At 36.7% G+C, this 18,054-nt stretch overlaps 1 protein-coding gene across 1 annotated transcript in view; it reads right to left on the reverse strand.

The window, feature by feature from the left end:
* Positions 1-12,145: 12,145 nt before the first annotated feature.
* LOC126259958 (voltage-dependent calcium channel subunit alpha-2/delta-3) overlaps positions 12,146-18,054 on the reverse strand; it is a 941,077-nt gene continuing 935,168 nt past the window's right edge. Inside the window, exon 27 of the mRNA XM_049957069.1 lies at positions 12,146-16,063. Coding sequence (XP_049813026.1) covers positions 15,953-16,063 — 111 coding nt within the window. The 3' untranslated portion in view covers positions 12,146-15,952. The remainder of the gene's footprint in view (positions 16,064-18,054) is intronic.

Raw genomic sequence — 18,054 nt, forward strand, 5'->3', positions numbered from 1 at the left:
ATTACTTTGCAAAAATATGAATTAGAATTTGCAGAACTAAACAGATAGACATATACTTTCAGAGATAGAAACTTATACTTTTGTTAAGATGAAGGAACATATGATTGTCATGTAGGGCAGCCATCCTGAGTTTATGTTTCACAGTTTTTTTTTTTTTTAAGCAAATGTATGCAGTCAGAAATACAGCATATGTGCAACAGAGCTATGACATTGTGATCATATGACAGCCAGACAAGTTGTAACTGTCATTAGTGCCTCATCCTGCAGGCAAGCATATGGACACTGACATGACCGAACACTTAACTGCCCCTTGACTGCAGTTTTGGGTGTGGTTTTCTGTGGTGCCAGGGCATATGCCAATTCCAGGGGGAGCAATATGTGTGCATCCACAATATTCGTACATCAGTTAATGAGGAAGCATGAAGCTAATGAAACCAGCTTCATCAGTCCCCACCCCAAAGCAAGGGAAGCTGCGTACATACCCATAGGCCACACAGCAACATCATGAGAGGGTGCCACCAAGCAGATCCTCTTCATGGTGTTGTGTCACACTGAGATCTGATCTGTCACAGCCTAGATGGCACTTGCAATCTGTGACATATTTTTTTTCTCCCAAAACCTTCAGAGCCTCAGATCTGTCAGTCAGATTAGATTAATACGATATATCATGAATACGATATTTCGTAATGATGTGGAACGAGTCAGTGCACCATAGGGAGCATTGATACTGGAACAACTTTTCTGCTTTTGCCAACACGATCATAGATTCAAGATTATTCCACCAGTCACACATAAATGGAGAAATGCAATGACACTCAGCCATTTCCTGCAGTTTTACAGCTGTGGATCCAGTTGTGGTTCTTCAGTTATTTCATGCTACAGTTCCAGTTTCAACTCATGCTGATCACCCACAGCCATAGGAAACCTCTATTTATGAATTATTGTAAGATAGTTAAACACTGGGTGTCTAGTGAAATTCGGATTCAAAGACTGAACTCGCCAGTTGTCACAGACAGCCATCTTTCAGTGTGTTAGATTATTTACAAGATTAGACTTGAGCTCCCATGCCATGCACCCTCAAACCCAAAGCTATATTTAGAGGTGAGCAAACTGGGCAGCTGCCCAGAGCATCGGGTTTTACGGGGTAGCAAATTTTTTGGAAAACCATATAAAAACCACAGGTATCAAACAAGATTCTAAAATTTAAACCTCCCACTCACAGGGAAAACTTGACGCATATTAGCAGTGCTGATAAGTTTCTGCACCATGTGCACATTTGTAAAATTTAAACCTAGCAATAGCAACGAATTTGCCATGATGCACATTAACAAAGGTGGGGGAGGGGGCATGTACTTTATGGTCATCTTAAAAAAAATTAAAAAAGCAGAATTCCTTAATTGTTTCTGACTTGCATTAACAACATACTTTTTTTAAAGGGGTACTGATGTGTTAGTAGGATTCAGAACATGAAAATATTTTTTGGCTGACTCTTTGCAATATCAACAAACTTTCAATGACATGTACTACAAAGGGAGAAGGGGGTTACTTTATGTCCCCCCCCCCCAAAAAAAAAAAATTAAAAATACAAATTGCATTAACTGATGTTGATTTTTTTCTCAAAACAACTTTTTAAAGACATACTGATGTGTAAGTAAGATCCTGAAACTGAAAATACTGAATATGGCATTCATCAGGGAAAGTCACTTCTACTACTAAGGTTTAAACTTTTGGATTAAGTTTAACTGAAAAATTTAAAACATTTGTGGAATGTGGTAGAAGAATTCATTAAAAGTGTTTTTGTTTCAAAATTTTAAAATACAAAATACTAGATTACAACATTTTCAAAAGGCGTGCTTAAAATACCCCACACCCTTATATTGTGAAGGTTAAATATCTGCTCACCAGGCAATATTAATTGCCATACATGCAAAAGTGTGTTAATTAGTCTTGGTTATTCTTGACACCATTAGCAAAGGCAAGAAAAGATTTGTCATAGTGATGTTAATGAGTTCTTTTATAACTTATTAGATAGTGTTCTTACACAGTTTTGATTGATAATTATGTTACAGTGTGGTTAAAATGGCATTGAAGTGTGTCCACACCAGAGTGATTTTGTTAATAAGCTCTTATCACCACATATTCATGCACATTTCTTTTCCTGTTCATTAACAAACAACATACTTTTGAAACTTTCAGTTTGTGTTTTACAAACAGATTTTCTTTTAACTTCTTTGAGTCAAATGATAAACTAACTTGTCATTGCAGTTCTGTTAATTGTTTCACATCTGACGTGCAACTATGACAGCAAAGCATAGCAGATGCACACTGTATGATTGTCATGTGAACAAGTGAATACATTTTGCTTTGGTTTGTTTTGTTAAATCAATTCACAAGTGACTTCTAATGTGATTCCTACCCTGTCATTAATTGATGCTGCTTTGCAATATTTTGATAATCACTGAAGATAATGACTAGAAGAAAGTGACTGACTGCGGCTCAGTATTTATCTGGAAAAAGAAAAGGAAAAGGAAAGAAGAAGCGTTGTTGAAAGTTTTGCACCTTGACATTTTTTGCTGTTGTCAAGTAACATTCTTCTCGAGGATTACCTTTCTGGGGTAAGTATTTGGAACTTTCTAATGTTTATGATCCATTACTTGCTATCCTTGTGTCACAATATAAGGATCCTGGAAAGGGAAAAATGTCATTTGTGTCATATGAAGAAGTAATCAAAATCATGGAGAAGAGACTGGTTGAAGAAATAGTGGCTAAATGTGTTGTAGCTAAATATTATTTTTCATCGTTGACTCAAGTCCTGATGTTGCACTCAACAATGAATTAAGCACTGTCCTGCATTTCGCCAATAAACTGGGATTAGCAAAAGAGTGATTTGTTGAATTTATATCCATCCAAGACACAATGGCCAGGATCTGGCATATGCAATATTCCACTTTCTACAGAGACGTGGATTGGGTATAATGAACTACAGAGGACAGAGTTATGGCAAAGCATGAGGTGTCAGGTATTTATTTTGGTAAGCTAGACTTAAAGCTAATGTGTACAATATTCCTTGTTCAGTGCACACACTGAATTTGGTGGGTTCGAGTGCAGTAAAATGTTATAAGCTTGCCACTTCTTTTATAGGCATTTTGCAAGAAATATTTAATTTCTTCAGTGATTCTAGTTAACAATGGATTCATTTAAGCACATTTTTCAGACACGACAACCATGACTGTTAAATTCCTCTCTATAACCTGATGGTATGCTAGAGAAGAAGTTTGCAGAAGCTCGAATAAAGCTGGCGAGCAACCATCAGAGCACTGTTGTCAATCATTAAGAATGAAAGTGGAAAGTCTTTATTGAAATCTTAAGCTAGAGACATAATGAAGCAAATGTGAAAATTGGAGACATCATTTATGACTGTAATTTGGGATTCAATTCTTGAAAGATTCGATGTTGTAAGTAAGCAATTACAAGCAGTAGTCATGGACTTAGTCACTGTTCTGATGTACAGTTCCTTAGTTGGTTTCTTGCAAAAAATGAAAATCACATATGAGGTTTTCAAGAATCTGAGTGAGAAAATGTTTGAATCTTTTTGTAATATTTAAAAACTTCAACAAAGTGAAGTTCAGGATAACGAACACAAAAAGAAAAACTGAAAATTCTTTGACTGAAGAACTTAATTAGTGGAGTTTCTTCTTATAAGGAAACATTTATGTTTTTGTCTTAGCTGAAAAAGCTAATTGCACTTGAAATCCAGGAAGGCCCATCCTGACTTAGCAAGTCTACAGTTCAGATCTTGAAGACTCAGCATTTGTACCTGAAGTTTGCACTTCAAATGCTACACCTCAGATGTAAAGAATGAAAATATGTCATACTCTCTTACAGACTCGTGCAAGATGCTGAAGATAGCAACTTAGAAAACGTTTACCCAAATTCAAACATAACTCTTCAAATGTACTTGAGTACTCATGCTTCCAGTTGCTCAATAAAAAGACTATTTTCTGCTGTACAGCACAAAAATAATTAATTTACGGACATCACAAAAACAGGGTAGTCTTAGTTATCTTGGTGTCTTTGGTACTGAATCAGACTTGGCAGTGAAACTGCACAATGAACAAACCATAAACATATTTGTAAATGACAGTGCAAGGACAAACCCCTAGTTAAACAATAATCAATGTTTTGCCCTCTGGCACCTTTCTAAATGCAATGTAAGCTGTTTTTGTTTCTGTTTGGTTGTAATAAATCACAATTTAGTGTTTGCATTTATATTTATTGTACGAGATTTTGTTTGTTTTTGTGTTCGTAATTTTTATAAAAGCATAGTTTTAGGTTTCCAACTCATAGTTAAGTGTTGCACAGAAAAAATCATGCCCACATGTTAGAAAACTTTAATAAATATCTGTATTTCAAGTAGTGGGAGGGGGCATCAGGAGTCCTAAATAAGTGCCTGCATGCACCCATAAAAGTTTATTATTATATATATTATTTTAATAAATGTTTATCACCCCAAATTTCATATTGTGTTGCCAGTATTAAATATTTTATAAATCACACACTGTGATCACACATGAAGCAAAGTGTGCAAGCCAGCTATCTTACACAGCAATACATATTCAGTGTTACAAGGTTCACTTCCATGCTACCTTAGACATTAGGCACGAGACTTGCTTTAGTGAATACAACAGTTAGCAGCACTGCAACAGTGGCTGAAAATGGCGGCTCTTATTCTTTCTTAATTCATAAGGTCATAAGCAAACTGACTGTGCGTCTTTGGTGTAGTCACTTTTCCAAAAGTCACAAAACGTCCATATTGAAGAGCAAATGGGCGGCCATCCATCATCAGTGATGACCTTGTGGAGCCAGTGCAGCAGTGCGTTATGGAGAAACATCACTTGATGATTATGGATCACAGCACCCATCTTTACAAATATCATGATCCTTGTTGCATGAAATTGACACTAAGCTCCTGCTGTCCAAGAAAGTGTGTGAGAGAGGTGCCAAAAAGGCTGACATTCACCCCCAACATGAATTTCTTAGGGACAGTACTGACTTTTCTGCAGCAGTACCATGATTACAGCAATGAGTTCCTCTACAGGATCATCATGGGTGAAGAGACTTGGGTTGCTCAATTTAGCCCAGACTCTGAGCAATAGTAAATATACTACTATCACAGTCAATCTCCAGTGAAGATGAAGTTCAAGCAGACTATGTTGGAGCAGAAAGATGCACATGGTATTTTGGGACAAGAAAGACATTCTGCTTTTGGAGTTCTCATTCAGACTGAAAAAATGAATGCTCACCATTACTGCAAAACACCATGGAAATTGTGATGCTGTGCTGTGCTGATCCACAACAATGCTCAACCTTATATGGCGCAACACATAACTGCTCTGAAGAAGTTTGGGCAGGAGCTATATACACTCCTGGAAATTGAAATAAGAACACCGTGAATTCATTGTCCCAGGAAGGGGAAACTTTATTGACACATTCCTGGGGTCAGATACATCACATGATCACACTGACAGAACCACAGGCACATAGACACAGGCAACAGAGCATGCACAATGTCGGCACTAGTACAGTGTATATCCACCTTTCGCAGCAATGCAGGCTGCTATTCTCCCATGGATGTAGTCCTGTGGAACGGCTTGCCATGCCATTTCCACCTGGCGCCTCAGTTGGACCAGCGTTCGTGCTGGACGTGCAGACCGTGTGAGACGACGCTTCATCCAGTCCCAAACATGCTCAATGGGGGACAGATCCGGAGATCTTGCTGGCCAGGGTAGTTGACTTACACCTTCTAGAGCACGTTGGGTGGCACGGGATACATGCGGACGTGCATTGTCCTGTTGGAACAGCAAGTTCCCTTGCCGGTCTAGGAATGGTAGAACGATGGGTTCTATGACGGTTTGGATGTACCGTGCACTATTCAGTGTCCCCTTGACGATCACCATTGGTGTACGGCCAGTGTAGGAGATCGCTCCCCACACCATGATGCCGGGTGTTGGCCCTGTGTGCCTCGGTCGTTGGCAGTCCTGATTGTGGCGCTCACCTGCACGGCGCCAAACACGCATACGACCATCATTGGCACCAAGGCAGAAGCGACTCTCATCGCTGAAGACGACACGTCTCCATTCGTCCCTCCATTCACGCCTGTCGCGACACCACTGGAGGCGGGCTGCACGATGTTGGGGCGTGAGCGGAAGACGGCCTAACGGTGTGCGGGACCGTAGCCCAGCTTCATGGAGACGGTTGCGAATGGTCCTCGCCGATACCCCAGGAGCAACAGTGTCCCTAATTTGCTGGGAAGTGGCGGTGCGGTCCCCTACGGCACTGCGTAGGATCCTACGGTCTTGGCGTGCATCCGTGCGTCGCTGCGGTCCGGTCCCAGGTCGACGGGCACGTGCACCTTCCGCCGACCACTGGCGACAACATCGATGTACTGTGGAGACCTCACGCCCCACGTGTTGAGCAATTCGGCGGTACGTCCACCCGGCCTCCCGCATGCCCACTATACGCCCTCGCTCAAAGTCCGTCAACTGCACATACGGTTCACGTCCACGCTGTCGCGGCATGCTACCAGTGTTAAAGACTGCGATGGAGCTCCGTATGCCACGGCAAACTGGCTGACACTGACGGCGGCGGTGCACAAATGCTGCGCAGCTAGCGCCATTCGACGGCCAACACCGCGGTTCCTGGTGTGTCCGCTGTGCCGTGCGTGTGATCATTGCTTGTACAGCCCTCTCGCAGTGTCCGGAGCAAGTATGGTGGGTCTGACACACCGGTGTCAATGTGTTCTTTTTTCCATTTCCAGGAGTGTAATAATTTACCATACAATCCTGATCTTGCTCCTAGTGATTTCCATCTCTTCTTGCTCATCAAGAAATTCTTGTCCTCTGGTCAGAATCTTCAAAATAATGAAGATCTGAAGATAACTTTCATGTGGTGGTCCCATTCCCAGGTAGCAGACTTCTGCAACACAGAAATAAAAAGGTTACTCCCACGACATGAAAAATGTATAAATTCTGGTGGGTGAAAATCTCAGAAAACAGCACAAACATTGCTCTGTTGCTTATGACATTTTTCATGTAAATATGTTTTTTTTCTTTAAAAGTAAATAGGGAAAATTAATTTCTTGATGACCCTTGTATGCAAAAAAGGTAAAGTTTCAGCAGTAATTGCAGGTAAACAGTGGTTATGACACTGTTTTGAGATTTCTGTCATCCAAGTTGACTTGGGATTGCTTACATCTGTAGTTCTTATTATCAGAAGTCAAATGAGAGATAAGATGAGGCAGTACTGATGAAAAGAAGTACTGAGCTTATTTAATAAAAGTAACCATTCAGTAATAATGAGAAAGGACCTCTTTTGATATCAGAAGTAATATATGATGACAATTTCACAGTAAAAAACAGAGAATAATGATATTTCTGATGCCAATATGTAGCATCAAATATTTAATTTCAAAATTCAATTACATACACATATGTTCTCTATTGTAACTAGCTCCAGACATAATCTGTGAGTTGATTCTCTTTTTCTTACAGCATATCTTAAACAATCTGTATCACTTGGCTTGCTTGTGTGGTGTGAGTGTGTGGGGTGCGTGTTTGTGGGGGCGGGGGATGATATGAACAGCCAATATTGGCACCAAGTTTTCCAAAATCTTGTAGCAACTGACAGTTTGAAAAAGGAGTTTTAGATTTTATAAATATAAAACACTTTCACTTATTGCAGGTATTTTGTTATTAATTTCCCCTAAGAGGTCATAAGTTTACAGTGAACATCAAAACTTGTGGCATGAATTAATTACTAGCAGTAATTGCTGTTGGTATATAGGGATAATAGTTATAGTTCATAAACTTGGTTACAGTCTGTTTTCACTTAAATTTGAACTTACTCACTCACTGCACAGTTCGACCACCTATTCAAATTTTCAGCTGGAATCAGCATGTGCCATCACGCCTGATGTAAGTTCAACACCACTAGGTCCATTACATATGAGTTCAACACTACCAACTCCATTACTTTATTATGCAAATATAAATGTCAAAGACAGTATCCTGATATTAATTTTCCATCTAATGGTACTGACATTTGAAAATACAAATTTCTATTGAAGAGCCTGATACACAGAAAATAGTCTTAATGAGTACAGTTCATATCCTGATCTAGTATTGAAGTAGCTGATACATGGTCCAAAAATGATACAAGAGCCAACAGCTATTGATGACAATTTGGCATCTACACAAAAGTACTTTGTACTACAGAATGTTTGAATATAAGGAAAAGATAGAGAGCAAAGATGACACATTGAGTTGTAGACAGGCATAATGAAAAGACACTTGCGCATTAGTTTTCAGCCAAGACCTTCCTCAAAAAAGGAAACGCACGTGCGCACACACACACAACTGTCTTCTCCAGTATCTTGTACTGGATTGCCAGTCCAAGTTGCAGTCATGTGTGTGTGTGTGTGTGTGTGTGTGTGTGTGAGGTGTGTTTGCTGAATGAGTGTTGGTTTCCTTTTCTGAAGTAGGCTTTGGCTGACCGCTAATGTGCAAGTGTCTTTTCTTTATGCCTGTCTACAACTCAATGTGTCATCTTTGTGATGGGTAGCTATTTATCTTTCCCTTATATAGCTGATATTCCAATCTGGAGTTTCAATTATTTGCTTGTTTGTATGTTTTAAGTGGTTTTTGGTTAGCCAATAAGTGTTAGGTTTCATTTTACAACTGCAAATAAAATGAAAAGAAAGGCCTACAGTATGTACATTTATAATTTCCTCCCAGTCATAGTCCTTAGTGGATTACTTATATTTAAACTACAGCACAAACATTATATCATTAGTGCAGTATTTGGAGGAAGAGAATATGAGGACATTTATTGATTACATGTCACAACCATATGATTTTCTTTGTTACTGCCATGTGGCATTTTAATTACATTTTTGGTAACATTTTCAGGAAGCAGCAATCTTGTAATGTATATAAAATCACTGAAGAAACAATTTAGATCAAGATTTATTAAAATGACCAATTTCGGCCTATGCTTAGGCCACCTTCAGACAGCACCATCAGCTATAGTTGACGATGCGTACAACAGCCAGTTGACCCCAGTCACTGAAACTGAGGTCAACTGGCTGTTGCACGCATCGTCAGCTTCAGCTGATGATGCTGTCTGAAGATGGTCTAAGGATAGGCCAAAACCTGTCATTTTAATACAGTACCATCATTATCTCGCTGATTTTATATTTCAATTATGTGCTACGAGATCTTAATGGATTGAATAAAAAAATAATTTTCTATTCTACACAATGTAAGATAAGCTTTTAGCAGGTGAATGACACTTTAGAATGAATATTTTATATATTTTCATAACTACAAGTATTATTCATGTCCAGTGTCTCTCAAACTGCACAGAAAAAGAAGTAAGTCACTTCTGATGGACTTAACTTGCTGACAATACTCATGCCGCTTACAGTCCACAGCTGGAATAGGAGATTCCAAAACTACTTTCAGTAAGTACACTCCATACCTTAATATTGTTCACTTATGGACAAACTGTAATGAGAATCAATAAACACATAAACTAGCAACATATTTACAAGAAAATTTCGTCTATGTAGGACCAATAAATTGTCATATTCTTTTTTATACATTATTTACAGTTTTGTCAAATCATATGGTTGAGTTGTTAGATTGCCCAAGCTGTTGTAACATATGTACAACATGATCATAGCTCAGTTTTGCTCCCTTTTTCTATACTTTCATATTGTTCACCAGTGATCAGCTAATACAGGGTGGTGGACAAGAAATGGACAAATTTTAAAACCTTGTCAAATTTTCAATTTTGATTGTACTGCATTGAAAATAAGCACAATGTACAGAGTAACTTGGTAAATTTTAGTAACAGAAGGAAACAAATCAAACGTGGAAAATAATGTCATGCAGATGATGACCTTCACTCACAGTGCATATGTTAATGTGGTCCTTGAAGTTAATCATCACTCATATCATTTGGTACTGCCACAATTTCATTTCTGATGGCGCTCTTCAAATCTGTGATGGTTTGTGGTTTACTGACCTATACTTTTGACTTGAAGTACCCCAAAGAAAAAAGTCATAGGGGATGAAATCTGGGGAGTGTGGAGGTCAGGGAATGTCACCATCCTTTGATCCTTTGTAATTTGCACCCAGGCAAAATCAATCACACAAAGTCCAGTGGAATCCTTGCCATACCATCAGTGGCACTGTCTTATGAGTATCACTTGTTCTCTGTGTCATTTCCATTTTCATCGAGGTGAACGACGAAAAAGTCTTGAAGCACAGCAACAAACACTTGGAATTCATCGTTACAGCCACATTTCTTTCTTTTCCTAAAAGATAGGGTTCAATTATTCCAATTTAGGAAATGGAACCCATAAATTACCTTTCCACTGTATGGAGGCCACTGGTGTAAGTCTAGTGGGTTGCTAGGTGCCCAGTGATGGTAATTTTATTAGTCCACATGGCTGTATAGATGGAAATAAGCGTTCCTCGTAAACATCACCACTGCATGTTCTTTCTCTAAAATTTCTAACATGTGTACACTGAATTGTTCATGTGTAAAATAGTCAGACAAAAGGAGATTCCAAATTAAGATGATTTTGTAAGGATAAAACTTCAGATGTTTGTTCAAGATTGTGATTAGACATTGACGAGCAATTCCAAGTGTTTGAGAGCAGTATATTGTTATTTGGCACCAACTTTGAATAACAGACACTCTTATGTGATTAACATTTTGTGGTATGATGATGGCCACGTTTTTGTTCATTTTCATGTTACTATAAGTGTGAAAATCATTCATCCACCTCAAAACTGTGTTATGAGAAGGAAGCACATCATGCACACAGAGATTAAGGTGACAACAGGAGGCACTTCCAGTGATCATGATAGACTACCCATTTCATATAAATTCTTCAATGGCAAACACATAATGCTCAATGCTGCAGTTATCCACTGCAACTAAACTTATATGTGTGGGCTAAGGGTAGAGGGAGTTGGTGAACTTCAGTCACTAATACTACCAATTAACAAAATTTCCATTTCCTATCCCTCATCCTGTATATAGTCTTAAAAATTAATATAAAACCTCAGATGCTTCCTTGAATTTTGCAGCATCTTCATAGTTACTATATGGTAGCTTGTGAAATACTGCTTTAGATTTTTGTCATGAAATATGGCTGGTTAAACCAAAGGGACATATTTCTTGCATATTAAATACACTATGGGCATTCTGTAGTACAAAGTCAGGCATTTTTTCATTGTCTATCTTGTATGTCTGTAAATGCATAAAATGCACACAACAGGTAAAAAATACCATTCTAATCAACATATTTGCCAGATACTGTGGCTCCCACAATAAAAATTTTCTTTCACAAACTTCAATAAACAGTGTAAAAACTTTTCTTTTCCTTTCTGTGCTGAGACATTTAGATACTGATAGAGGATGCTGACATTTATATTGATGAAATTCCTGGTGACATTTATATGACTGCTGAGTGTCACTGAATTAAGATATACAGTATTTTTTTTTCTTGTAGAGGGGTGATTCCTTATAATACCTATAGTTAAGGTACATATTTCGTATTTTTATCTTTGTTCAAAATCACATTTTAACCAGACTTCTATCTTATTCTGAGCTATACTTATTTTACATATTGTCACAATTTTTCCTGCAGAGGAGGTCCAAGAAACTGGTATTACACAAGATATAGTTTGTTCATCTTTTTCTCTTGTAAGAACCACATATCTTACTAATGTGTTGCTCACAGAAATAAGAATTAGTCGAGCAGAGGACTACTTTGCAGATAATATGTAATACAGTCCCCCTCCAAAAACAGGATAGTACTTTAAAAACCATTCTATACGTAAATAAAAGGTTTAAATTAAGGAACCACTGAAAAAATGGAATTATAGTTGATAAAAATACTTGTAATATGATTAATTTTTTCATTAATAGGTAGTGTGTGATATGCAGCCATATGATCATGTAGGTGGTTTGCAGTTCACTCTGATATTCACTGTAGAATGTCACATTCATTAGAAAACAAATCAAAATAAATTGATGTAGAGAAATATTTTTATTAATTTTTATTGCTGATTTTCTGTGTTTTACACAAAATGTTTTCAGGTTTTCATATAGCCAACCACAAGGGGATGCACATTTGTGTCCATATCCCCACAAACAGCAGGAATATTGTAGGGTATTCCAAGCACTAAAATCTATACAAATTTTAACATTACATTGAAGCTAACAGTTGCTAATATTTTACACAAAACATTGCAATAAAATCCATAATGATATTTTCCACATGAGACAAAACTAATTTGAACATAAAGGTTTCAAATTTCCCACACATTATTACAACACCGCAGTTACGTACAAGGATTGTATAATCAAAGCTTTTTATTTAAATATTTTAGTACAATAATACCAAAAAATAAATTATTTAAATGTAACTGTGCCATTCATCCACCTACTTTTATTCATCTCTTTCCTCACTACATTCAATAACTATTTTTATTCTGATCTCTTATTCATATAATTTAAATGGAAGACATAATGTTTGCAAGAGTAATTAGCAAACAATCAACAGACTTGGAGTAAAAATTCACACATTCTCCACATTAAGGCATCCAAACAATATGCAATTCATAAGTCAATTTCCTTCCCTTCAAAAGTCAAGCCTCCTTTTGTAACAGACCACCACGATCTAATACTCCCTGTAAGTATATCACACCATATAGTATAGCATAACCACACGGCAGAGCACAGGCAAAATGCATGAAAAATGCATATGACTTTTAAAAATTACTGTGAGATGGAAAAATGTACTTGGTAAACAATTAAAAAGGAAAATTCACTCCCTGTCACTTTTTAGCTTTAACAATAGAATACTCAAGGAAAAACTTTCAGTCATCACACCTTTCTTACTATTTGTGCACTGATGAACACACGGTCATGCTTCCTTTTATGTAAGTTTCTTGATAAATAGAGATTAAAAAATAAATCTCAATTCACTATAATTTATCACCACCTCATTATTGTAACCTTTATTCACAGCAACATGAATTGTTTATGTTATAAGTTTTTCTTTCATTGAAGGTGGATTGTCCAATTATTGTTCCATTGAGATTTGCACCAGCTTATTCTGACACAAATAAATTATTGCAGTTTCTTTTTGCACAGTAGGCCGCAGGTCATTTGAGGATGGTAACTGATGTTCCTCTTACCCCTTCAGAAGAGGTATGGTTTGCTGTAATGGCCATGGAGCACTGCTAGGATACATACAGTACATATAGCACACCACAGAAATGCAATCTGATTACAAAGTACATCTTTTTTTCTTATTGTGTATCAGTATGAGGTACTTTTCACATATAAGAAATTATGCAAAACATGCTCACACACAGAAACATGCACACATTTCTACTGTATTTCTAATTTATAAGATTTCTTAATACTGGTATAAAAAGTTACAGTATGAACAACCACATTCAACACAAATGTATGTCTCTATTAAGTTTCATTTCATTTGTAGTAGTAATTTTTCCTTTTACTCTTTGAGGTATTTCTAACAGTAAAGTTTGCGTAGTTGTGCTCATTTTGTAGTGTCAAAGTTCCAGTGTTTTTGCTAATATAAAACCATTTTCTTCTGAACAATAATGAACATTTTCTGCAATGAATTATCATCACATAGTCTTTGTGTATCTTCCTAAAACTATCCATTAAAGATTTGCTGGGTTCAAAGTCAGAGAGAAATTGTGAAAAAAAAAAAAAGAAAAAAAGATGTCATAGTTGAAATGGAAATGTTTTTGAAGATCAATAAACACAAATACTTTTATTTAAAGATATTTGGTGTATTTCTTGGTGCAGTAGAAACAGCGAGTCTGCATACAACTGGCTGAGTCAGTCTATTTGTTAAACTTATTGTCTCATTGTTACAATACTTTCATTATTTGCTTCTAAGTGATTAATTTCTGTATCTTTCATACATGGCAAAGTAAATCCTGCATCTTTGTGTAATGAGATGAGGTTTAGCCTAGGTAACTGTTTAGAATTTGTGGCATTCAAGGAGCTTTTCAAATACAGTGTGCATTTCATTCTCCATTAACAGATGCAGGGGAAGATCAAGAAGGCATCACTCCAGAAAAAGCATTTCTTTTCCTAGTCCATCTGAAGCATATGGGCATAATTATATATATATTTAATAAGTTAACACTTAATGATCTACAGACAATATCAAACTGCACAAGAAAATCAGAAGTGGGATAAGGGTTGTAGTGGTTAATATCACTGATATGTATTAGGAAGGTTACTACTTGAAATTGATGGATAATTAATAGTTTTTCCATATGGCAGATTTGGTCTAGTTGTTTCATTTAATGTTATGTTTAATGATTGGTTCTTATTTGCAGAGATATGTTCATGTGGATATGTTTGTATTGCAGTACTTATGCCTGAAATATTAAAACAATGTCAGTTTAAGTGTTTGGCACAGCTGAAGAGCAGAAGAAATTTTTCTTTAAAAAGTATTAAGTTTACTTCTTGCTGGCTTCTGTAGGTTTGAACCAATGTAGCTATGAAAAATTTAGGATGTAAAAATCTGTAGCATCTACTAATCTACAGTATTGATCATTGCAAAAGGGGCAGTCTGTTTTAAATGATTTGTGAAAATTGTCCTATAATTATGTTTATGGTTGTAAGAAAATGGATAATGATATATGATGAGCTGAACATAAAGTCCATTATAGTGGACCCAAGAGCAGGTTATTTCAATCCAATGACCCCTGATTTGCATAAAACATATTTTGCATTAGGTCTTACAAAGAAAATTAGTTTTCTGTGAAGTATTGATATAACAAATTGGCTCTCTTGAGAGTAAAATTAATTGAACATTTGGAAATTATTTTCACAAATTTGAAAAGAATAATTAAAAATGATAAATTAGAAATATAACATTGTTATGACAGCATACATACTTCAACAGAAAGACTTCAATCAATCCACCATAGCACATAAAAATTCAACTACTAATTTTTTTGATACCAAAACGAAGTGTCACATTTTTGATAAGCTTTTCACAATACGCTCAAAAACAACCCACTACAATCTTATATAAAAAATAAAGTATTGTTCAGTCCAAGGGACAAACATTCTTTGACAATTAAAAAGAAAATGATACATAGTACATATACATATATATATCTGGACTAAAATTTCCGAAAATAAATAATTCAGGAACTAATAGATATCTTATCTACACTAATATAAAACTTTTAATGATTTCTTAACAGAGTTAATGATATTATTTTGTATACAAATTACACTTTTATTTACACCATTTCTCTGTAAAGAAACAGAATCTGGTGAGTGAAGGAAGTAGTAACACAGTACTTGTGGTACCAGTCCAAATTGTGATCCACAGTAATAATTCATCTCAGTTTTTTAGATGATCAAATAACTTAATACCATTGAACACCAATAGTAAAACATTTCATTCTAATGTAAGAAATAATGTATGACTGTCTGATAATGAATAAATTGATTTACACAGCCCACTGTGTTAAATATATAGTGATATTTTGCCTATCCCACAAATGTTATTCAAAATAATTGTCACTGAAGATACCACTTCCTCCATGAACATTTAAAACTTGATGTTTCTTAACAAAATCCTGTAGCACCTGTCTGAAATTACACACAATAAAAATAAAACATTCATGTTATTGTAGGCTCAACGTAATCTGTTAATAATTGATGTTCACTTTTTATTAAGTCTGCTGTAATGTCACTGTCATACCATTGCAGCAATAGATTGTAATTACATTCATTTTATTTCTCTTCTTGAGACAAACTCACAGAAAAATAAACACAGAAAAATGGTATTTTATTATAAAACAGTCAGTCATAATGAGACTGATATTGCCCTAATAGTCCACATAAATAAACAGTAGAGTAGCACCCAAGGAGACAAGGACGAAACACTTCCATGGCCACAGGCCCTAATTTCACTTTCCTGAAACAAAATGCAAAGATTTAGCACTTTCCTAAGATGTAAGATTAAAATATTACATTTTAAAATTTCAGAAGTGTGTTGTAGGTGAAAAACAATGTGTAATTGTCCACACAATTGCTCAATGATGCAGAACTCATTGTATAAATGTCATCTGTGGGAAATTTTAGTTTTGCCTGCGGTAAGGTACAAGAACTGCAAAATATCTCTGGCAAATTCTGATTCTCAGTAATTACTGTTGTTGAAAGTAGCTCTATGAAATTCCGTATCATGTCACGGACCCTATGCAGGTGAACTACCAGCCATTGATAAAAACAGTGGAACTAAATAATCATATCATGTTTGTTGAAAGACAGCTTGTTAACTCCAAGATCAGCTCAAGTTGTTAACAAGATGTCTTTTGACAAATACTTACAAACTGCAGAGCATCAAGCACACAAGATTTTCAAATAATATTACGTTCCAGAATAAATCAATCACAAATGAAACAGAAGAGTTGGATGTTTAACAGTGTTTGCAAACTGAGAAATTGGCATTCAATGTAATATGGCATTATCTGAAATCAAACTGGCAAAGAGAACTATGGGCTTTGTATTTTACTTCTGGAACATGAGTCATGCTAGGATGGCTCAGTCAGTAGAGCACTTGCCCACAAAAGGCAAAGGTTCTAGGTTTGTGTCCTGGTCTGACATACAGTTTTAATCTATCTTGAAGTTTCTTAATCTTTCTATTTTCCTTGTCTTGTTACTCTTTTGCATCAATACTCCTCATATTCCTTCATACCGAAACACTGCTACAGGAATTGAGCTGACTTTACTATTCTGAGATGAGGACATACTTGATCTTGGATATTTTGCTTCTTGCTCGTATGTAGCAGTCTCAATCACAAAGGAGATAATACACACTTGTTTTCCAGCTTTAAAGGTCATTAGTATTGCTTCTAAACACCTGTAAATACAAGTTTGTCATGTGTATCCTTGTAGAATGCAATTTATATGGTTGATGAAATTTTCTTGAGTTACCACCCAAGTCATTGCAATGTGTTGTCATACCATTTCGACAAATTCCTGCTCTTCATCGTCAGGTGAAACAATGAGTTGGTTTCTTCACAGCCGCTGGACTGCAAATGACTCTAGTGAAGGCCCAACATGTCAACAGGTGGGCCAATCACATACCTCCAGAAGAGATGTTGTGATTTGTTGGAGGGCGTGGGGGCTTCAATGGGGTGAAAGGGCGTAGTTCCAGATGTCCATTCTTGGCTACACCTGTCTATTCTGTCCATTGTCTCTATTGCATTCACTTCTTTGATAACTAAATCCCAGAACTCATTGGTATGGCACAGCCAGGTACCCTAGCCCTAGGTGGCCTATCACTGACCTAAAGATATTCTGCATTTTAACCACTGAGCAAAAATGGTTTATATGTTGTGTTTCTCCATTATACTGGCAATCTTGGCTCTGGCTGACCCTGTTTGTGGAAGGAATGCCAGGTACTTAGTTTCTTCTTCTAGATTGTTTATTTTCTTCTCCCTCCTCGGCTAGAGAGTGCATCTTGTTTGTGTCTCAGAGCAACCATTCTTGTGAAAGATTTCACTTAAATGCTATAACTTGGTATGTAGGCCTTCCTTGTCACATATAGCTCATGTTTTGTGTACCAATATGCTGCACGCAGACTGCACTGTGCTAGATGATGGCAGATGTTGTTTAGCTATGTGTCAGTGTGTGTCTTCTTCCTATAGACAGAATGCTCCAATGCACCATCAGGGGTCTTCATTATCAGAACGTCTAGGAACAGTAGGCACCTGTTTTCCTCCAACCTACATGGTGAACTTGACATTGTCTTCTCAGGAATTCTTGTAGGTTTGATCAGACAAAGGTGCTGTGCTATGTCAATTGCCAATGGGTTCTCAGATTCAGTCACCAAAGAAGTAGAGGAAATAAGAGTACAGGATGATTTTGCCAACAGGACAGCAATTTCCAACTGAGCAACAAGGG

Source organism: Schistocerca nitens, chromosome 5, assembly GCF_023898315.1.
Source record: "Schistocerca nitens isolate TAMUIC-IGC-003100 chromosome 5, iqSchNite1.1, whole genome shotgun sequence".
Classification (NCBI taxonomy): domain Eukaryota; kingdom Metazoa; phylum Arthropoda; class Insecta; order Orthoptera; family Acrididae; genus Schistocerca; species Schistocerca nitens.